The 23,227-nt window shown below is 39.8% G+C and overlaps 1 protein-coding gene across 1 annotated transcript in view; it reads left to right on the top strand.

Moving 5' to 3' along the window:
• GLCCI1 (glucocorticoid induced 1) overlaps positions 1–21,934 on the top strand; it is a 77,962-nt gene extending 56,028 nt beyond the window's left edge. The window contains exons 5-9 of the mRNA XM_014547554.1: positions 1,025–1,141; positions 7,505–7,657; positions 9,210–9,420; positions 17,807–17,927; positions 19,062–21,934. Coding sequence (XP_014403040.1) covers positions 1,025–1,141; positions 7,505–7,657; positions 9,210–9,420; positions 17,807–17,927; positions 19,062–19,410 — 951 coding nt within the window. The 3' untranslated portion in view covers positions 19,411–21,934. The remainder of the gene's footprint in view (positions 1–1,024; positions 1,142–7,504; positions 7,658–9,209; positions 9,421–17,806; positions 17,928–19,061) is intronic.
• The last annotated feature ends 1,293 nt before the right edge of the window (positions 21,935–23,227 follow it).

The raw sequence follows: 23,227 nt of genomic DNA, 5'->3' as shown, positions 1-23,227 counted from the left end.
GCTGGGTGGGGTGAGGCCTTGGAGTCCCACAGCTCCGCGTGGTGTGGAGGCGGGGCCGTGGCTCTGTGAGGCGAGGCCTGGGGGTCCCACGGCTCCACATGGCGTGGAGGCGGGACCCCCGGCTCCAGCCTACCTCTTTGGGGCAATCTATTGAGGAGCCCCAGATGGGTGGGCGGGGCCTACATCTTTGGAGTGATCGATCGCGGGGCTCCTGCACTGTGAGAGGGCACAGGCCAGGCTGGGGGACCCCCCCCCCAAGTGTATGAATTTCGTGCACCAGGCCTCTAGTAGTTAATAATACCGAATTACATACTTGAAAGTTGCTAAGAGAGCAAATCTCAAATGTTCTTACTACAAAAAAGAAACCGTAATTAAGTGATGGGATGGAGGTGTTAGCTGATGCTCTGGTGGCATCATTTTGCAATATATAAATGTAGCAAATGAACACATTGTACACCTTAAACTTACAGAATATTTATGTCAGTTATATCTCAGTAAAGCTGGAAAATTAAATGCCAGTTGTGTGACTAAAGAGTAATAAATAGTAAAATATTAAGTAATAAAATACTAATAAATTACCTAAATGCTTTGATTTTTCTTACCACTATGGAATTTAAAATTTTCAAGTATTTAGTGATTGATAAACCAGGTTGATTTTGTTTACATAAGACTTAACTAATATTGCTCCTATATTAAGAGATTGGGTTTGACTTTAATCCCTAGGAATGTGAAATACTAATTTCTCACCTTATAAAAAGCGTTTTAAAGAGGAAGATATTTCTGGTGTTGCAAAGGTAAAATCTGAAATAATCTGGGGAAATTTACTGTACGTGTTTACCAACAGCAATATTTAAATTGTGCAATTGAACATTTGTAGCATATATTTATTATTATTTTTTTAAGTCTTAATCATTAAAACTTGGAAGAATGAATCAGTCTATTATCCAAAAATTAAAGAAATAAGTACTTAAAAATTGGTAATCACTTTTGTTCTCTTTTTGCTTCTCCTGCTCTCTCTCCAAAGCAGATTGCCAAACTGCGGCAGCAACTACAACGTAGTAAACAGAGTAGTCGGCACAGTAAGGAGAAAGATCGTCAGTCACCTCTCCATGGCAACCATATAGCCATCAGTCACACTCAGGTAAGCTAACTTTTTGTTAAAGGGTTCATTATAAAGGGAGAATCTTTATCATTTTAGGATTAAAAATTAATAATGTAAATCCCTAGATCAGTGGTTCTCAACCTTCCTAATACCAAGACCCCTTAATACAGTTCCTCATGTTTTGGTGACCCCCAATTTCATTGTTACAAATTGAACATAATTAAAGCATAGTGATTAATCACAAAAACAATATGTAATTATATATGTGTTTTCCGATGGTCTTAGGCGACCCCTGTGAAAGGGTCATTCGACCCCCAAAGGGGTCGCGACCCACAGGTTGAGAACCGCTTCCCTAGATCTACTAAATTACTACTATTTGCTAAATTGTATAAGAAGGGTTTTTTAGCCATATATCTAATCTTTTTAATAGCAGATATAGCTGTGTGTAGTGGTCTCAAGGATAATTGATACTGGCTGGGCTGAAATCCTAGCTCATTCACTCATTAAGCAACTATGGGCATTATCTCATTTAATCTTCCTAATAGTACTGTAACCCATCTATCTCTGTATCTCTTATATATTTTACCCCTATTTTACATATGAAGAAATTGAGGATTATAGTTTTGTTGGGGTTTTCTCCTCCTAGGAACATGTATTAGCATAGCCCAATGGAACAAAATTTGGGGAAGGCTAGTCTAGACCAAATTAACTTACAAATATTTATGTAAATTTTAGTAAAGAAAATATAGTAGCTATGGCAGAAGAAACCCAAGTAGTATATAAAAACAAGTCCAGTCATGGCTAGTTTGGCTAAGTGGTTAAAGCATTGGCCTGTGGACCAAAGGGTCTTGGGTTCAATTCCTGGTCAAGGGCACATACCTTGGTTGCAGGTTCCCCAGCCTTGGTAGGGGTGCTTGCAGGAGGAACCAATTGATGTGTCTCACGTAGATGTCTCTCTCTCTCTCTCTCTCTCTCTCTCTCTCTCTCTCTCTCCCTCTCTCTCCCTCCCTCTCTTTTTTCCCTCTCTCCCCCTCTCCCTCCTCCCTCCGCCCCCTCCTCTCTTTCTTCCCCTCTCTCTGGAAATCAGTTGGGGGGCGGGGGTGGGGGGGCGGTGTGTGTGTGGAAATCCTCTGGTGAGGATAAAAAACAAACAAACAAAAAACCCAGGTCCAATTAGGGATTGTTTCACAAATGTGAGGATGATTCAACATTACAGAATGTATTAGTTACATTCATTGAATCAGGAGGTCAAAATAGATGCTAAAAAGACTTCATAAAAACTCAGTACTCATGTATGATAAAACTTATTTAAAAATAGGGTATATCTTAATATGACTAACTGCACATATTGTTAGATTTTACCAATAAAATATTGGAAGTGTTTTTGTTATAATAAAAATCAAGTCATAGATGTCTGTAATTATTGATATTATTTGCTAATAATATAGATGCTCTAGACCAGTGGTTCCCAACGTGGGGCACATGCCCCACAGGGGGGCAATTTGATTTTTAAGGGGGGCAGTTTGAGAATGAGTTATTATTAACAGTGAATTTTTTGCATGTCTTATGGTTCTGGAGGTCTCATATACAGTATATATCTATATCTATAGATACAGATATTGACATATTTATGCATTTCAGTTTTCTATGTTTTGAAACTTTATTTGCTAGTTTTTTCAAATCACTTCATATTATTATTATTATTTTAACAATTTCATAGTGATTTCTTCCTCAGTACTTCAACTGTCTGTTCTTTTATTTTTCTCTTTCATGGATGCCATGTTCTTTGGAAGCTTGTTTAGACCAAGTTAATGGCCTTTTAGGCTTCCTCCATGTGAATAGGAGTTCACTTTTTGAATAATATATCACAGGGTGGGGGGGCATCAGGATTTCAGAGATGCTTAGGTGGGGCATGGCCAAGAAAAGGTTGGGAACCATTGCTCTAGACAGAGCTGTGAAAAAAAGAAATAATTGATATCATTATTTGCATACAATATTATATATTTAGAAAATGAAAGTGAATGAACTAAACTATTAAAACTAATGATAGGACAGCTAAAATGGAAGATACTGACAATATCAAATATTGATGAAGATGTGGAACAACTAGAAGAGCCATACTTTGTGGCGGGGCCGAGGGGACACAAAATGGTACAGCCACTTTGGAAAACAATGTGGCATTCTCTTCAAAAGTTCAGTATACACTGACCATACAGCCCAGCGGTTCCACTCTTTAGCATCTGTCCATGAGAAATAAACACATGTCCACACAAAGATTTGTACAGCAATGTCCATGGAGGCATTATTCATAAGGGTGAAAAAATGGAAACAAACCAATATCCATCAGCTAGTGAATGGATAAACATTTCATATATCTATACAGTGTAATGCTACTTAGCAGTAAAAGGAAGGACCTACTGATACTGAGATGGTTGGATCTCAAAAACATGCTAAGTGAAAAAAGTGAGGAGCAAAAGACTGCATACTATATGATTCATTATATTAAATTATCAAAAAGGCAAAATTATAGAGACCGAAAGTATTAGGGTTAGGAATTGACTACAGAGAGGCCCTAGGGAATTTTTCAGAATGATGGAAGGTTCTAAATGTGATTATACTCATAATTGGATGGCTGTGTATATTTACAAAGCTTAATGAACTGCATACTTAAAATGGGAGGATTTTATTGTACACCATTTATACTTCATCAGAGCTGTAAAACAAACATGCAATTGCCAAGCAAGCCTCAGACATTTGAAGTGAAATTTCACATATGACTTCCTTTTTCTCCTTAATCTGATAGAATTAAAATATTATTCTTACTTTGTCTATTTTAAGCATCTTTTCTGTAAGACCCCAATGCATTTATAGTAGATCTGTTGACTTGTTGACTTAACATAAAAGAATTATTTGCTTGTTCCCAATTTACACAGAACTTTTTGGCATTTGGTTATGTGTAAAAATAATCATCTTTTGTTATACACACTGAACTTTTTGTAGGTGAGAGGTGAATGTTCTTTAAAATACTCTAAGAACAAAAAAAAAAGGATTTTAGATAAAACAAAATTGGCACTTGTTTTAATTTTTGAAGCTTGATGACGTGCACCTGAGGATTCATTATGCTATTCTGTTTAATTATGTTGATGATTATTTTTTTTCATAATAAAAACTGAGAACTTAATGAGATGATTACATAAAATATAAACATAAAATCAGTACTTTTCTCTTAAATGTGAACTTCCGTACCCTCTACTTATAATGTTCTACCAAATGTGTGGGGTTGTTTTCCACACCAGCCCATTCACCAACTCTTCAAATACAAACTAGGAGTTTCACAATTCCATTCTGACACTAACTGCCTAGAGTTGGCATAGACCCCACTGGTGAAGGGCTCGGCCTCACCAGACTGCCCCCACCTGCAGATGCCATTGCAAGTCCCAGATTTTCTTCTGTACTTCTACCACGTGGCTATAAAGAAGGGATTCCCACAACCCCTTCATCAGTTCAATAATTGGCTGTAATGGCTCACAGAACTCAAGGAAACACATTTATTGGTGTGTTTTAACGGTATAATAAAGGATACAGATGAAGAGGAACATAGGGCAAGATCTGGGGGATCCTGAGTGCAGGCACTTATGTCCCTGTGAAGTTGGGGTATGTCACCCTTTGGTGGATATGGCTATGTGTTCACCAACCTGGAAGGTATCTGAACCCATAGTTCAGGGTTTTTTTATGGAGGTTTCATCACATATGCACGATCCACTATTAACTCAATCTTCATCCCTTCTCCCTTCCCGAGAGGATGAGTCAGGGTGGGAGTCGCCGAAAGTTTCAAGCTTCTAATCAAAGCTTGGTCTTTCTAGTGACTAGCCCCCATTCTGAAGGTATTCAAGAGCCCACTAAGAGCTGTCTCATTAGAACAAAAAAGACTCTTGGCTCCTACCACCCAGGAAATCCCAAGGAATTTAGGAGCTCTGTGTCAGGATCTGGGGTCAAAAAATAAATATTGGAACAAAAGATGCTAATTGGCACTCCTATCACTCAGGAAATTACAAGAATTTTAGGAACTTTGTGTTAGGGACCAGGGCAGAAACCAAATATATACTTCTGGCAATAATGTTATATAAATAAATGACTGACAAAATGGAAATGGAAAATACTTGCAGGTAATTGTCTCAGTGCAGGAGACAGACAGACACACACACACACACACACACACACACACACACACACACAAACAGTAGAGTCACATGGTATACTTAACTTACATGATTTCAACTATGCTTTTTCAGTAAAAATGGAACAGGGTAAAAATTAAACGGTGCCAAAGATTATGTCTGCTATTCTACTTTAAAAGTGTATACATCTGTTTATGTCTTCCTCTAGAGGAAGACATAAACAGATGGAAGAACATACCGTGTTCATGGATTGGTAGAATCAACATCATCAAAATGTCCATACTACCCAAAGCAATCTATAGATTCAATGCAATCCCCATTAAATCACCAACACCCATGGAATACTTCAACGTGTTGGTAATTGATTAGAACGCAAGATCTGGGTAGGGTACCTTGTTTTAAAAATAAAATTTACAAAGAGTGAAGACCACTACTCTTCAGTGCACCATTTACTGAGTTTCTAAAAAATTTTTATTGATGGATTCATTAGAGAGGAGGGGGAGGGGGAGTCAGGGTTCAAACCCATGTCTCGTGAGGAAGCTGTCCTGGCTTAGTCTTCCCGTGAATTCCCCACTGGCTCCGCTGTCTTACTTATGCTTACAGATTTAATTCACATACCCACCTCTTTCTGAAAAGAGTTTAAGGACATTTACAACCTGACAATAAGGATAGTAAAATGAAACAGAATCAGAACCAAGGTATCCAAGACCGCCCAGGCACCAAGACCCATAGCGTAGCTTGATTGAGTGTAAACTTTAGGCTCTGAGCTTCCGGGCAACCAGCAGAAGACACGTGTTATTGACAAAGAGGAAAGAATTCTACACGCGGCAGACAGCTTGCACGGGGTAAAGCCCCTAATGGCATCTTTACAGCAAATGGAAGAAGTGGGCTTCATTGTCAAAATCCTAGTTCAGTGAGGGCAGCACCATCTGAGGTTCTGAGCCACATCGTCGGTGGTCGATTCAGGTGATTTGGGGATTGTCTTCAGCCCCTCTTGGTGGTGGGGGAGGGGGGAGGGGGGAGGATGGGTGCAGTGACCCTGGAGCCCCTCTTGGCAGGGCAGACATGGTTGGTTTTGTGGACGCGGAGCCTCCTTCCCGGCCGAGCACCTCCTCGCTATTGTTTTTATGTCATTTCCTTGGGTTCAGACTTGGCAGGGGCCCAGATGGCCTTGGGCTGATGGCTGAGCACAGACACTGGAAGGCTTTCTGTTGACGGTCCAGACTTGGTTTGCAAACAACCATAACTGTGATTCCCAAGAGTTCTCACCCGTGAGCGTGTTTTGTGAGCGGCTGGGTCCTGATTCAGGAACATTAGTGATTGCAAAAGCTCAGCGGAGCACTCCGGGCTGTCCCCGCGGCCCCGCCGCTGGTCAGGGGTGGCCTGGAGCCAGCACTCCCTCTTCTCTGCCGGCTTCCTGCCCATCTTCCTTTTGGGGAACCTCCTTCCCCTTCTCTCAGCCCCCATGGCTCAGGCAAAGCTGCCCCTCAACCCTCCGCTCAGGGTGGGCACAAGACCAGTCCTGACCAATCAGAGCCCTTCATACCTCCACCTATAACGACTGGTTAAAACAGGGGTCCTCAAACTTTTTAAACAGGGGGCCAGTTCACTGTCCCTCAGACCGTTGGAGGGCCGGACTATAGTTTTAAAAAAAAAACTATGAACAAATTCCTATGCACACTGCACATATCTTATTTTGAAGTAAAAAAACAAAACGGGAACAAATACAATATTTGTATTTGCATGAACAGGGACAGATCCAAAGACAGAGAAACAGCGATCCGACTATTAATCCCCAGAGGGAAAGTAGGGGAGGGTGAGGGTAAGGGGAAGAGATCAACCAAAGGACTTGTATGCATGCATATAAGCCAAACCAATGGACATGGACAACAGGGGGGTGAGAGCATGAGTGGGGGGGGGGGGGGGACGGGGGTTAATGGAGGGGATGAGGACACATTTGTAATACCTTAACTAATAAAGAATTTAAAGTAAAAAACAAAGTGTATACATTATAAATACAGTCATATCTATATGCTTGCATAACGGATTATTTTGATTGTGATTTTTACATTCCTTATTTTAGAACCTAAATTTCTGTATGTGTATCTGAACTTACATTGTTTTGAAAGGTCATTGTGTTTCTAATTTCAGATTTACCATACTCTTTAGTTTTGATTTCTTTGACCACAAATAATTTGGTACTACCTTATCTTCTGATTTGTAGGCTACTGGATCAAGATCAGTCCCTATGCCTCTGTCAAATATATCAGTGCCAAAATCAGCTGTTTCACGTGTGCCCTGCAATGTAGAAGGAATAAGTCCTGAGTTAGAAAAGGTATTCATTAAGGAAAGTAATGGGAAGGAGGAAGTGTCCAAGGTAAGTTTACATGGAATGTTTGAATTCTTTTTAAAAAAATATTGTTAACTGTCTCAAAAGTTCTTTTTTGGTAACAGTTTTAAATGTAATTCACATACCATAAAGTTTACATGTTTAAAGTGTACAATTCAGTGGTTTTTAGCATATTCACAGAGTTGTGCAACCATCTGTACAATTGATTTTGCAGTATTTTCATCACCAAAAAGAAACTCCATACCCTTGAGCAGTCATCCCTCATTTCCCTCCAATGGTCCCAGCCCTAGGCAACCACAGATCTACCTTCTCTGTTTAAGGACTTGCCTGTTCCGGACATTTCATATAAATGCAAGCATGTACTATGTAGCCTTTTGTAACTGCTTTTTTTATCCACTTGTCAGAAGTTTCACTTCTGTTTTAACATGTATAAGTGCTTCATCCCTTTTTATTGCCAAATAATAGTCAGTTGTGTCTGGATCTTATTTATCCCATCATCAATTGGTATTATTTCTACTTTTTGGCTATTATGAGTAATGCTGCTATGATATTGATATACCAGTTTTCATGTGAGCATAATGTTTTCATCTCTCTCGGGTTTATACCTAGGGTAGTATTGTTGGTATGGTACCATGGTAACTTTTTGTTTAACCTTTTGAGGAACTGCCAGACTGTTTTCCAAAGTGGCTGCAGTGCACCATTTTACATTCCCACCAGCAGTGTATGAAGGTTCTAATTTCTGCATCTTCACCAACACTTGAAATTGTCCGTTTTATTTTAGCCATCCTAGTGGATGTGAAATGGTATCTCGTCATTGGGACTGAGAGGCATTTCCTGATGGCTAATGATGTTCAACTTCTTTTCATGTATTATTGACCATTTGTGCATCTCCTTTGGAAAATTGTCTATACTTTGCCCCATTTTAAAATTAGGTTATTTTTCAATTATTGAATTGTAAAAGTTCTTTGTAAAATTCTTTATTTTCTAAATAAAAGGCCCTTATTAGAAGTATTATTTGAAAATATATCACATTCATTATTAGAAAATTTGGGTAATTTGCAAAGGAAATAGAAAACATTGTTTGTTCCTGGCCTTCAAAATTAAAATAAGAAAGAACAAACAGAAAAATGTATACTTGTGAATATTAGATTTTAGTTCTTATTGGCAAGTAAAAGTGATTTCTTGAGCAGTTCAATGAATTCATTCAGTATATATTTACTGAATGTCCGCTGTGTGCCAGACCCAGTACTTGGCATTCGGGATTCAGTGTTAAAAGAAGCCTCTGCTCTTGGGGGATATTGTGGAAATGCTGACCTACAATACATATAGAGAGCTGCGTCATTTTAAAGACAATTTACCCGTAGTACTTTGAACCCTAAAAACTTTGGGATATGAAAGAAATTTTTTGTTCAATAAAGGTAACATGCAGAATTTAAGACACAAGATTGGTGCCTTTATTCTCATAAGAATCACTGATGCTGATAGTGGAATATGACATTAGAGGAAACGCCATGTGTTTTCTGTGTGAAGCGAGAGTATGCACTGTCATTCACATGTGTAATGGTTATTCCTCCTACAGCCTTTGGATATTCCAGATGGCCGAAGAGCTCCGCTCCCTGCTCACTACCGGAGCAGCAGCACACGCAGCATCGACACTCAGACCCCCTCTGTCCAGGAGCGCAGCAGCAGCTGCAGCAGCCACTCGCCCTGTGTCTCCCCCTTCTGTCCCCCAGAATCCCAGGATGGTAGCCCTTGCTCAACGGAAGATTTACTCTATGATCGTGATAAAGGTAAGAATGACACCACCCACCTCAATAGAGGGTTTGTTACAGGGCCTTGCTCACACTTTCTTTGCCTTAGACCATTGCATCATTTTTTTTTCTTTTGTTGAGTGGTGGGATTGTAAAGGATTGATTAACCTAGGGTTGTTTGTTCATTGGTTTTACATATTCCCTTCTTTGTGACTCTTACAAACATCTTCCATAAATGTGTCAGAGAAGCACAGCACATGATTCTGAGAGCCAATGAAAGCTGTAAAATGGACTGTGTACAGCTTCATGTCAAATGACACAGGTTTTTCTTTGGTATTGCCCAGAGTTAATGATGGTTATGGTAGAGTCTTTATTTCTTGTGCCTCTAGTTAGACTGCATAATCAGATTGCTTTGGGAAGAAATAATTTCTAAAAATACTGTTGGAAGAATGAGTATATTTTTTAACCAAGTAAATAAAGTTTAATACATTATCTATAGGACATCAGGGATTATATTATGTTGTATACATGAATTATTGATAGCACTAATAAGAGCACAGAACTTCTGGGATTTTTTTTGTTGCTTGTTAGGCCCAAACCATTTCCCATGTTCTTGTGCTCAGTCTCTTGTTTCAGTTTCTGGCCCTCTCAGACCTAGACGCAGAAGGCAACAAAGACTGCCCAGCTTCTACCTTCCTAGCTACTTTCAAAGAAACACAGAAATTATTTTAAACACATTTATTGCTTCTCACCGTAAAAAATTAGGTCCTAAGCAATAAAAATTAAAAAACATAGAAAAATTAAGTTTAGAGCATCTTAGAGGATTTTTATGGTCCTTGTCCTGACTTGACCACCACCCCCCCCACCTCCCTTTAATAGTTTAATTGGTTTCATTTTGAGGTATTTTTACATGTAAAGTGCCCAGATCTTAAGTGCTCAGTGCAATGAATTTTTGTAAGTGGATGCAGATCAAGATTTAGAATGTTTAGCACCCCAGAGCCTCTCAGCCGCCTTCCCAGCGGTATCCTTCCCCTCTACCTGGAAGTCACCACCATTCTGACTTCCATCACCATAATCGAGTTTGTCTGTGTTACTGTATTTCCTAGAAATAAAATGGCATTTTGTGTCTGGCTTCTTTCATTCATCATTATGCCTGACTGTCTGCTGAGATTTAAATGGAACCTACTTTGGACTTTGTCCTCTGCTCTTATTTCCGTGGGTAGATGTCAGCGGTTCTCTCCTTTCTTTTTGCCCTTTCCTTTCCGAAAGCCTTGTGAGCTCCCTTACCCCATGAAGGTTGTATTGATCAGGATAGCACCTAAGGCATCTTTGCTTCAAGTGGGAAGTCTTCACTTGGTAGGATGTTAGACCAGGAAACTGTCATCTCACTGAGGCATCCTACCAGAGCAAATGTCTTTAATCACTCCCTTGTAACATTTTCAGTAGAACAATCAAGAAAACACTTTGCTTCTAGTAGGAGCATTTGTTTTGAAGGTAAATGGAAATGTGAAATAACTTTAAACTTGTTTTAAGCTACACAGGTGGTAAATGGCAAAACAGGTCTGTCTGATTGATGCCAAAGCCCATATTCTTTGTTAAACCCATAGAAAAGATAAGTATGTTTCAGATTGACCACTTTTGCTGCTTATTAGGACTTATAGTTGGTTTAAAATGAAAAGTAAACATAATAGTGACAGTATGACTAGACAATTAATTTTGGAGTTTTGTTTTCTTCTTTTTAAGTTTAATACTCGGGGTAACTGAGAGACACTGACCCACAAAGGACATATTTTAAAAAGTTGACAGATGAGTTCCATCTTGGTTCACTGGTTGTAAGGTTGCCTTCAGGACTCTATAAGTGTCTGTATTCCATGAGACAGATAAATCTGGGGCTCTGCAGTTCGATTCGAAGTTTAAAACCGTATATGTTCTTTAATGCCTTTTTTTCCTGAACACTTACAATCTGTGTTCTTATGAGAAGGTATATTCATGCCACTTCCCTGCACTGCAAGGTCTTCTGCAGGGAGCACTCTTAACACCAGAGTGCTTTGACACACAGGAATGGACTTGAGTCCTTAAAGTTTGGGGCATAAAACTTGCATTAATTCTCAAGGATTCCATAAATGGTAGCTGCTGCTATAAAAATAATAATCATTATTATTATCTCCCCAGTGCAAACTTTTTCTCTACAACAGCAATTTTCAACCAGTTTGCTACAAGAATTTTGAAAACATTTATTCAGGGACACTGACCTCTTTTCGATTGTCAAATTAAAAAAATGACAACAGCCAATACAACAATAAACATCTGGTGTGAATGAATCAAAATGATACCTTATGGGGGGGGGCGTCAGATCTCTATGTACAGTCTAAATTCTGGGGATTTTTTTAAAGGTACTTATTTTATCTTATACTTGACATTTTTTTGCAATAAAACATAAATTGCTCTTTTGTTTCCGTATATTTCCAGTAGAGAAAAAAGTGAAATTTAATAGGTTTCTAAAAATGTTTACATCATTAACTATGAAAACAGAATTGATTCTATAATGTTGTAGTCAACTAGGATTGATTTGGAGCACCCCCATGTTGTTCAGTTCTGTGGTAGACTAGCCAGTTCAGACATCCTGGGGCCCTGGTAGCGTTCACAGGAGGGGAGGGACACCACTGGAATATGCGTTCTAATGAGAGGTGAGCTGGTGCTTCTTCCGGCACTCCTCTATTCAACACTTACTTCTGCCTCTGTCTAGCATCTCTTCTCCATGAGTCCTGTGTAATCTGAGACCTCTAAAGTAGTATTAGTTGGTTAGCCTGCTGGTTTTTTCTTGGGCTATTGCAGTTGTAGCACCAGGACAGAAACACTCTATGGAGAAAGGTCCAGGCTGGAGAGACTGCTTTCATGTTTTGGCTTGTGTGTGTGTGTGTAGAATTCAGGGATCCAGAATAAGAGCTCTCATCTTGACAGCCTCAGAATATATCCTGAGAGTCGGCTAAATTCTTCCACATTATCATGCCCCAAATGCAAGGGAGGAGAATAGTCATTTATATAATACGGATGACAGCGTAAAAATATTAGTTCCCTTAGCAGCTCTGTCAGTGTTCCTTGATGGCAGCCAGACCGGTGCTGGGCAAGCCACAAAATCTAGACTTCAGTCTGCCACTTATAGTTGGTCTTTGGCACAATTCACGTAAGCAGTTGTTATAACATTCTGCAGTTTTGCAAGATATAGTGGAAACATTGATTATTGTAATCTAAGTCGACTCAAAAGTTCTACTCAATCCAACTATGGAGAGCTGTATTCCAAGAGCCCATAAATTGGTTATTTGGAACATAAACTATATTTTCCCGCAGGAACAACATATGTTATGTGGATGGAGTTTCCTAAGACCAATGCATAAAAGCCTATTTAACTCATACTGTGATTTAACTCATAAATATTAATATTGTTAAACTTTTTGGGTGTTAGAACTGAACAGCCCTTATTCACAGGAGAGGGAAAAAAAAGTATTCTCTTGTCTTTTCAGGGTCTTGGGTTTGACCCTAGGCAAACTTTGAATTTTTAACATCTTCTAATTCCTTTCTACATACATTTTAACTCTATTTGATTGATCTCTAGGACTCTATTTCTTAATCTTTTTTGACCTTTACCCTTACCATACTTTAACCCTCTATCTCCCAGATAGCCTAATCGGCCAAGATTTTTGGAGCACTTTTTGTGGTTTATATTGTGAAAATAGATATGTTGATATACTTCTTTTAGCCACTACATCTTGCCAATCACTGCTTTTGAGCGTGAATTGGTTTCTCTATGAAAGGATTCTTCCCATGTGGTTCCAGGATGCTTACTCTCCTAGAAGAACCTCTTGGTGGTGAAGTTACAAGGAGTGTAGAGATTCAGTTCCAACAAAGGAGTTATCTCACAGGGTAAAGCAGATCTCTTCTAAAGTAACAGAACAAACAAAGCAAACAAACTCTTAGACACCGGCAATAGTACGGTGGTTACCGGGGCGGAAAGGAGGTGGAGGGGGATGAAGAGGGTAAAGGGGTCAGTGGTGACGGAAGGAGATGCACTTTGGAGGGTGAGACACAGTGCAATATACTGATGATGTATTATAGAATTATACACTTAATAATGTATATTAAACAGTGTCACCCAATAAATTTAAATAAATAATAAATATTAGCTGCTGTTTTAAAAAACTGATTTGTTTTAGAATTATGTCTCTGACGTCATCTTTCCTGATTCTGTTTTTCAAGATAGCATCTAAAATTATGTATATTCCTATTCTGACAGCTAATAGGAACATCCAATAAATAAATGCCTTTTTCCCTACTTTCGGAAAATGTTCACAATTTGTAGCAATGGCAGATGCTGTGCTAGTTCTCTGGATAAGTTACTATTCATAATTCAAAACTAATAAATATACAGCTCAGTTCTAGCAATTACAACCCAGAGTCCATAATAGAAGCAGCCCAGAATTTAGCATGCCTGCTTATATCTCTCACCTAATCTCCTGTTACACATTTAGCGGGATATGAGCTCTAGCAGGAGCAGGTAACTTTATTTTGCTTGTTGCTTTATCCTTAGCAAATGGAGTAGTGTTCTGAGTAATCCTTTAAGAGCTTTCTTCGTGGCATGTCCATTTTTAAGGATATATTTTTATAGCTGTGTTGAAATTATTAGTGTCTTTTTTGTTAAGTTGTTAAATTGTATGTGTTTGGCTTTTGAATGTTCAGGAAGAGTGTGATCCTCTCTCTCCCCACCTCCCCACAAACAAAAAAACTAAGATTATGTGAACCTAGTGATAGGCTCACATGAAGCCTATCAAAGACATGAAGCTTTGTTTCCTGTTGAAATTAGGGGAAAGGAAGTACCTTTGCTAAAACCCGTCACATCTTCAACTCTGTTCATGACTGGAGAGAAAATAGGGTGTCAGCCAGGCTAGAGGAAAAGGGGACCTGTTGAATTTTTGTCCCATTATCTTCTGTTTTACTCTCAGAATAAATATCAACACACAGAGGCCATTCCTTCCACTGTATCTCTTTATGAGGCTAACAGAAGGCAGACCTAATAAAGCCGTTACCTGAGCTGTAAGATTTTAATTAGAAACAGAATGCTAGACTTGGGTGGACCTTGATCTTCTGGTCACCTCATGTCTCTAATGAGGACAGTGGAATTGAGATAGATCAGACTTTGGCAGAGAGCCTAACGGTAATGAACTCTGACTCAGGTTCACCTGTTGAATCCCTGCTCTGCCACTTACTAACCGTGTGTCCTTGGGCAAGTTACTCAACCTCTCTGTATCTCAGTTTTCTCACCTGTAAATTAGGGATAATGATGGTCCTGCCTCATAGCATTGTTAAGATGATTAAATGTGCTCAGGTGGTTTACCTGTGTTATCTCCTGTAATATTGCCATAATCCTATGAGTAGGGATGTTGTCTTTATATTAAGAATGGGGAGTCTAAGGCTTAGAGAAATGAAGTAACTTAAGTTCTATGCAGTCCAGATGCCAACAAAAATCTTCTACTACTTGACCCTACTTCTTGCTGCCTTTGCAGGAGGAGTACAGGCATTCAGCGTGAAAGGGCCTGGTGTGTGGAGGACAGTAAGAAATTGCGTGGCTGGAGCACAGGGGTGAATGGTGGGGAGTAGGTAGAAAGCAGTGCACATGGAGAGGTGGAGAAGCAGCTACTTTTTAAAGGGCCTTGGAGGCCTTGGGAAGAGAAATGAAGAGCCAAGCAAAGATCTTTTGTAAGCTAAAGGACATGACTAGCTCTATCTTTTCAGACCATAACTTGGGTGGAATTACAGAACTGGAGAGAGAAGCAGGAGTACTAGCCAAGATGCTGTTGTAGGAGCCTAGTCCTGTGGTCTCCAAACTTGATTTATTACACACACTTTTCAATAATTTTTAATCTGTGCCCATAATATAAATTCATATATTTCTAAATTATCTATGTGTAATCCAATCCCCAAACTAAATATGTGCTTGCAAAACTTCCTTTCATATTTTCAAAGATATAAAGTGAATATATAAATGTTCTAATATTTTCTTCTTGCCTGTCAGCAAGTTGTGTTGTGCACCTCAGTTGGGAAACCACAGGTGTAGGGAGAAGTGGAGGAGGGGTGGCAGGGGCAGAGGACTTGGAAGAAGGGATGGAAGAAGGATCAGCAGCAGCATTTGGTGGCTGATTAGATGTGTGAGATGAGGATAAAGGCAGAGCTCTAGCTTGGGAGTTGTGGAAAATGTTTACCACCACTAATAAGGCAGTGAGTATCAGAGAAGGAACAGGCTTTTAGGACTATAATGATATGCTTAAGTTCCATGTGGCTTTCTGCCTGAAGATGTTATAGTACCATTTTCATGTAGCAGTTTTTAGAAATTGGAAATTAGAAAAGTTTCAAGAAGAAAAACCATTTAATTCATTATAGATAGTTAACAGGAAGATAATCAGTTTTGTAGATCATTCAACTCACATGTAACTTTCAGTTCTGGGAAAGTCCCTTGAAATCATCAATAAAGTATGAGAGAAGTCTTGTAGGTAGGCCTAGTGATATAATAAGAAATAGAACACAGATTGTAACTGTGGCCAAGATGATTTTTCTTACATGACAATAGGGTGAATCCTTGCTTGCTACTGACAAGGTCACACCCCTGCTGATGGCAGAAAGGCTTTTAACGGCATGGGGCCCATGGTCTTGGGCCACTTCTGCACACCAGGAGGGCTCTGTTATTACCAACAGTTATCTGCATGGAGGCATCCCATGCTCTATCTACTTTCTTCTGTATTTCCTTTGCAGGGCTTGCTGTTTGGATAGCAAAGCAAGGTCCAGCTATATTCTTGGTATTACTGGCCTCATTCTCACCTGTTTTTTACTGTGGACCAGTCTTTTTGGTCTAGCCTAGCTCAAATAGAGAGCAGCAAACTCAGACTCTAATCAGGTTAATGATGCTTGGCATCTTCCTGAGAGAAATTCATATCCTCCCCCCCTCCCCAGGAGATTTATTTAAGCAGTATAGTATAAGTGTTGAATCTAAGACAATCCGCAAATCTGTGTGGTATGTGAAGACACCCAACTTAATTCTAAGACTTGATTATTTCCAAGAAACTCCGCATAATCTGTAGGGACACACCTAACAGTAGTGATGGAGAAACTATGTGCTTCTCTAGGTTTCCCAATAGTGTGGCCTTATTTTCCAAAGCAATGATTTCCCAGCCAGAGATACAGCCACATTCAAATGCAAGCACACATCTTTGTTCCCAGGACTAACATAGAAGCTCTTTGAATCACCCACCAAATACACTATAAGTGTGCCTGAAGGGTCTACTTTCTAAGCATGTACTATACTTCATTAATAATGATAAAACATCCCTATTACTCAAATTCTGAATGTTAGACTGTGTTCTGTATCCTAAACTGAAGCAACTTATCAAAATTGTGACTAATGTAATTATGGTGCAAATGCCATCTTTCAGAGTATGTATGAAAATAATACATTTCACTAGATCATGTGCTTAGTATTTTAGCAGGGGGGATTGGGTTTGCATTAAGTCAGAATTTGTTCAAATGGGACTATTGTATTTATACAAGCATGTTACTGACTTTACAGCTTGGCATCTCACAGAGATAATGACACATTTTGGTGGATTTGAATTTCCAAAATCCTTTGCCAGATAGGAAAGGAAGAAATTACATATAGATTTTACAGTTTTTCATGAATAAGACCATTTTCTTTTTGGTCAAAATATGAAGAAAACATGTTAGGTAGAGACGTTTTTAGATTTCTCATGCTTCCAGTAGCAAAAATACAAATTGTGCTAAGAAAGTCCTTTTATACAGGCATTTTCAAGGCAAAATCCTGAGCAAATTACTTTTTCATGGTGGGCTGAAGGGAAAAGACATTGTGTTACAAACTTGTGTTTTTCCCTGCATACATATTACTCATGATGCTTAGTAAAAGTAACGTTTCTGCTAAGAGCTAGCGAAGATTATCCCACATACTAAAATTTCCAATTACATTGGTTGGACAGTTAGAAAACATAGAGAACCCTGTATTACAATCTCTTGTAATTCTTCTGTATGACTTACACATATTATGCCATTCATTTACATTTTGCAATACATAATAATGCATTTGTTTTCAGGACTACAGCTCTACTTTATTCAGAATGTAGTTTTCTAGACCCAAATATCATCCTTTTATGTTCCGTGGTGTGGCAGATTACTGTTGCATTGAAGCTTTTCTGTATAAGAAATGTACTACAGAAGGGTGTTAGAAATAGCTGTGCCATAAAGGAAGCTCTGTGGCGGAAGCAAAGGGGCCATAGTGGATAAATTGTGCAAACGGCTGCTTGTTTGGAAATCAAATTTAATTGAAAAGAGCTTTCAATCACTAGTTAATATAACTGCTTTAAATTTACAGACAGTGGGAGTAGCTCACCGTTACCCAAGTATGCTTCATCTCCCAAACCAAACAACAGCTACATGTTCAAACGGGAGCCCCCCGAGGGATGTGAGCGAGTGAAGGTCTTTGAGGAAATGGCGTAAGTAATGTCTTTTCTATCAGCTGGGATCTGCAAAGCTGTAAAGCTTTTTACTGAGACCAGTTGATTACAGATGAATCAACTACTCCATCCAGCTGATAATGTGTTTCAGAATTATGAGAGGAGAATCGAATAGGCAAAAGAGAGCTTATTAAAGGAGAAGCGGAGGCTGTATGCTGGGAATATGTAAGCTGATACAAAAGAAACTTGGGAACTCATCCTTACTAGCTAAAAGCTCTATGTTCAGTCATTCAGAATGTTCCCTTCCGAGGCTGTGTGGATGTAGGTGGCTAACACAGAGATGTTGAGCAGCAGAGTTAGTATCAGTACCATGCGTGGTGCATCTAATGGCAGTGACCACCAGCCAGAGGAAGCCAGTCTTCTTCCCTGTGGACACATGTACCATGTATAGTCACCGGACTTTCTGTTTACAGATTTTTTCTTTCTGAAATTTCAATATGTACACATTAGAAATTAAAGGAAAAGTTCATACTGAAACTACTTGTCAGAATAGCTAAAACAAAAAACCAACAACCTGTGTGGCTCTTGGGCAAAAAAGTACAATCATCCCTGTGCCCAGTGCAGGTGTACGGCGGAGGCCGCTGTGCCCTTGCATGTAGCAGGGACAGCCCGGCCTGTAGGGGAGGATGGCTTAGGTTCTGGGCATGGGAGGAGAGGAAGGGCTTGCAGACCCTGCTTTGTTGGGCTGACTGGCTCTTTGAGGAGCTATTGAAACTTTATTTTTCTGATCTGTGTTAGTCGAAAGTATGTATAGAGATGCAGAAAAAGGAGGAAACGGTGGGGAAATCCTCTCCCAGTATACGTTTTCTTAAAAGAAAGAGCTTTCCAACTGAGCATGGTCTTCAGCTGTAATGTGAGAGGTGTTTCCACGTCCCTAAATGCTTGAAAGCAAACTAATGACCTCTGGGAAGATTTGTCTGCCCACATACCACTTCAGTGCTGTGTACATCAGGATCTGCCAGCTGACTTTGCTATGGAAGATGTTTACCCCTCTGTACACTTAACTCATCCCCTGCCATTCACATTTTAGCTGTTTTAGAGACTCCAATTAGTTCAGAAAGTGCTCAACTTTTTCGTGATTGTAAGTAAACCTCAATTGTTTTATGGTTTTAGGTCTCGTCAGCCTCTCTCAGCCCCTCTCTTTTCATGTCCTGACAAAAACAAGGTTAATTTCATCCCAACGGGATCAGCTTTCTGTCCTGTAAAGCTCCTGGGCCCTCTCTTACCCGCCTCTGAGCTGATGCTCAAGAACTCTCCCAGCTCTGCCCAGAACCCAGGCCTGGCCACCCTGACCATGGAGCAGCTCTCCTCTCGGGTCTCCTTCACGTCGCTCTCTGATGACACCAGCGCGGGCTCCACGGAGGCCTCCTCCATCCCGCAGCCATCCCAGCAGCCCCCGCAGCTCCTGCAGGACCTGCAGGGTGAGGAGCACGTCTCCGTGCAGAACTACGTGGTCATCTAATGCCGCCGCGGGGGCTGGCCCTACGGGACCATCCACGGATTAGGAACCAGGTCTCAGATGTCTACCTGCATGGAGTGACAAACTTTCTGAATGCCACCACCGACAACAAGCTACTTAGCAGCATCGTAAAGTATCTCTTAACACTGATCTTGGCAGGGATGGAACTCCTCTTCAGCAGTTTTTGTGGAAAGCAGCAATGCTTGCAAAATGTGTGTCACTGAGCATTTTAAGTGGAGACTATGCATTTCATAGTATGTTTGACAGATTAGTACTGTGTCCTGTGTTTTGTTCCAAATTCTTCAGTATAAATAAGCTCTATATCAAAAAGTTGCCTGTCTAAATAGAAAATGTCTTGCTGTGTTTTGTCCTATGGAAAATACTGTACTTCAGGATTATGTTTACAATCGATCCAGGTGTTTGTTTCTAACTTCAGTAATACATACAATGCAAAAAATAAAATAAAATAATGGCCACAACAGTTGCACAGTGCCCACCCTATGGCCTAGCTTCAGGTACTTCAGTTGAAGTCTAAACTCAGGTAACTTGGAATGTATATCATATTGGGATATTAACTATTTCACAGCTAAAAAGCTAAAGAGGGAACATCACTCTTTGCCTTTCCTTGTTTTACGCATTTCCCTTTCCTCATTACATTCCACTTCCTTAGAATAAGAAGTGCATTCAGCCCTAGGAGAACAGTCATCCTGGACCTGGGGGAAATGAGGACCAGCACACCCAGGGTGTCTGACATCACTCCTGTCATGTGGTTACCAGGAAAACAGCTGTTGCATTCATGGTCTCAACGTGTGTAAACGTGGCTTTTTTTTTTTTTTACAAGTTCAGGTGTTGCTCAGTTAATGACTGTTCAGTGTCGCATATAAAGCGTCCAGTACACAAACATTCCACATTGTGTGTGATGGAATTTAAAGGCAAGAATGTCTAGGTTTAAATTCAGAACGAGTGAAGTTTCACAGGGAGTGGTTGAGATTTGTTTGTTTATGTTGGCCATCAAGGTCATGAAACGCTACTGTTTTATCTAAGGCATGTCAATGTCTAGTTTCCCTTTTGGAGAGTCTTTAACTCGCAGGTTTAAAAAGGACACGTTTGGGGTTATTGTCTTCCTCAAGCAGTTCAGGTGCATGAGTGACATTCATGTAGAGAGGGAATGTGTAGGTCTCAGAATTAATGCCACAGGAGTTAGAGGTTAGTTGGTGACTTACAAAAGCAGTAGTTTGACGCTGTATCGTTTAAGCCTCTCTCGGTAGTATCATGAATAGTTCTGTTGATATTTTGGTCATGCAAAACCCAAGTGAATAGCCTTGACCTTGCAGACTTGACTTCTCAGCGCAGTGTGAACAGGGCCCCCGATGCTCCCGACCGCTCAGGGGAAGAGCCCGACTTTCAGGCATTGTTTTCTGTCACACAAAGAGAGGATCCAAACGCAAAGGGAAGTTTTTGTATTTTCATTCCATTGCGTTCAGTTTAATAAAACATAGAGTTGTTTCCATCTGCACCTTAAGTATAGGGCACGGTTTTCTTAAGAGTTAGGGGAACAAGATGCCTACAGCTACTGGAACGTTGCAGTTCCCTTCAGTCATTCCCAGGTTGTTATTTTCTAAGGAGGTTGGAGAAGGAAGAGACAGTAGAGGTGAAAGCAACACCATTGATTTTTCTTTTAAAGAAATGGCATCTATGTGTATGTGCTTGTGTGTGTATGTATTCTGTGTATTATGTTGTCATGATTCCAGTTTTCTTCTTTCCACCAAAGTTTGCAGTAATATTCTCTACTGAAGGCGCATTCTGGCTCCTTTAAATTAGTCAGTGTTACGTTGTAGGAGACTGTCATGGGAAAGGACTCAGTTTACTTTTGCCATTTCCACAGGGGAACCTTTTTAAACAATCTCTTCAGCAGCAGACACCTTTAACCCTAATAATCTCAGGCCTTGATGAAAATACTATATTTTGTAGATTATGGTTAAAGGGAGAAAATTATTAGTTCTGTAAGATAAATATGAGCTCCATTAACTTCTGATACCTGGTTTAGCATTACCCACGTGTTGATCTTATGCTCTGCTTTTGTCCAAATAAGATGCAATAGTATCAATATCAATTTCCAAAAGATGGACTGAATATGCTTTCCTGGTGATGAAATCTGATGTACGATATTTATAGTGATATGTGCTTTTATTTTCTCATGATAAACTGAATATTAATTGTGTTGTACATTTATTCTTAGCCTATATGAACGTTTTGAACCAAATGTGTTAAAGCTTATGCTTTGCCATATAAATTTCCAGGAAGTTGTTGAGCTCAAATGTATCCTACATCCAGCTGTAGAAATTTGTCAGAAATTGTTTAAATTTTGTATATAGTTGTACTGTTTAATCCTAGCCACTGCGCTGAACAGTATTGGAGTCACCATCAATATGGCTTTACACAAGGAAATGTGTGGCTTTTGTTTTGTATTTTTTCAGTATAGAAGTTCCTGTGTCTTATTTAAATAAAGTTATTAGTAAAAGAGGAACAGTTCACATCCATCTTTGGAAAGACTGGGAGGCTGGCTTCTCACCCGTCAGAGGAATTGGGTGCAGGGTGGTGGCCATCTGCGGTACTCACTGGTTCCCGACCTGCATCTCTGGGGCTGAGGGACTCCAACTGGGTCAGGTTTCCACAGCCTGCTTTCCTCCTGACATTTAATTTACACACTTTCCATCACAAGGTAAGAAGCTAGATGTCTAAAGTTCCAAGTCTCTGTAATGCTCCCAGCTCCAAGCACCTGAAATAGAGAAAACATTGTTCCCACGTTATTATTTTATACCTAAGAACTGTTGGTGGGAACAGGTTATTGTTTTAAGTTTGATGAAATCACCTCAAAAAAAGTTGCCTATTTCTTGCAATGAAAGCTGTAGTTTAAAAAACATTTTTATTTTCTCTTTTTATTTATGTTTAGATTCAGGATAAGAGGGAGAAAAGCTTTACAGAACAATGGAGTGTTGACATTATGTCCCGCTACCCAAATGGACTCATGATAGATGGTGTGTCCTGAAAGCAAAAACAAACCACATTGAGAAGTAGTTTACCAGCGGAGGGTTCTTTTCCCAAAGCACATCTTACCCAAGAGATAAGATTTCACCTTTAAAACAAACGTTAAAATGACTATTCAGTATCTGCGCTTTTGCCTGAAAAAAGGTAAAATACAACATTTTAAGCTTGTCAACTATCTTGAGGATGATTCATAATTCAGATGGGGAATTATGTACCTTATGCAACTTAAAAATTCCATTGCAAGTGAATTCCAAGGAAAAGTAGAATTCTCAGTCCTATCTCTACTTGACTCAATCAAATAATAAGCTTAATATATAAACAGCCCTGAGAAACAAGCAGTGTGTCAGTATTTGCAAAATCAAGTCTTGAAAAACGGGGGGGAAATTAGGCCTAAGTTCTTACATATGTTTAACCTTATACTAGCTAGAAATAGCCACTGAAAGTTTATGAATATTGCAAAATAAGTGCTTATCCCATGCCCCACCCCACAGGGTGAGGCCCCTTCTCAGTGTGAAGTTTCCTGCCCACACATGTTCCCTACTGCTCTCGACCTGCAGCTTCTGCCTTCTCTTCTCCCCCATCTTCGTACTCAGGGCTCTGGAGCTGCAGGACTTTGTGAAGTTGGATCCCTTCATTCACAGCAGGAGTCAGCATCTGAATGCTGTAGTCTAGCCCCACAGTTCCAGTTGTCTGAAGAGCATCTCCTCTCAGAGTTGCCTCATCTCAACTTCAGGAATTAAGTGGGATGAAGACACTATCTTGTCCCCTGTTG

This window comes from Myotis brandtii, unplaced genomic scaffold (genome assembly GCF_000412655.1).
Source record: "Myotis brandtii unplaced genomic scaffold, ASM41265v1 scaffold48, whole genome shotgun sequence".
In the NCBI taxonomy this organism is placed as follows: Eukaryota; Metazoa; Chordata; class Mammalia; order Chiroptera; family Vespertilionidae; genus Myotis; species Myotis brandtii.
Note: the sequence above shows the minus strand (reverse complement) of the source record. Positions and strands in the feature narration are given on the sequence as shown.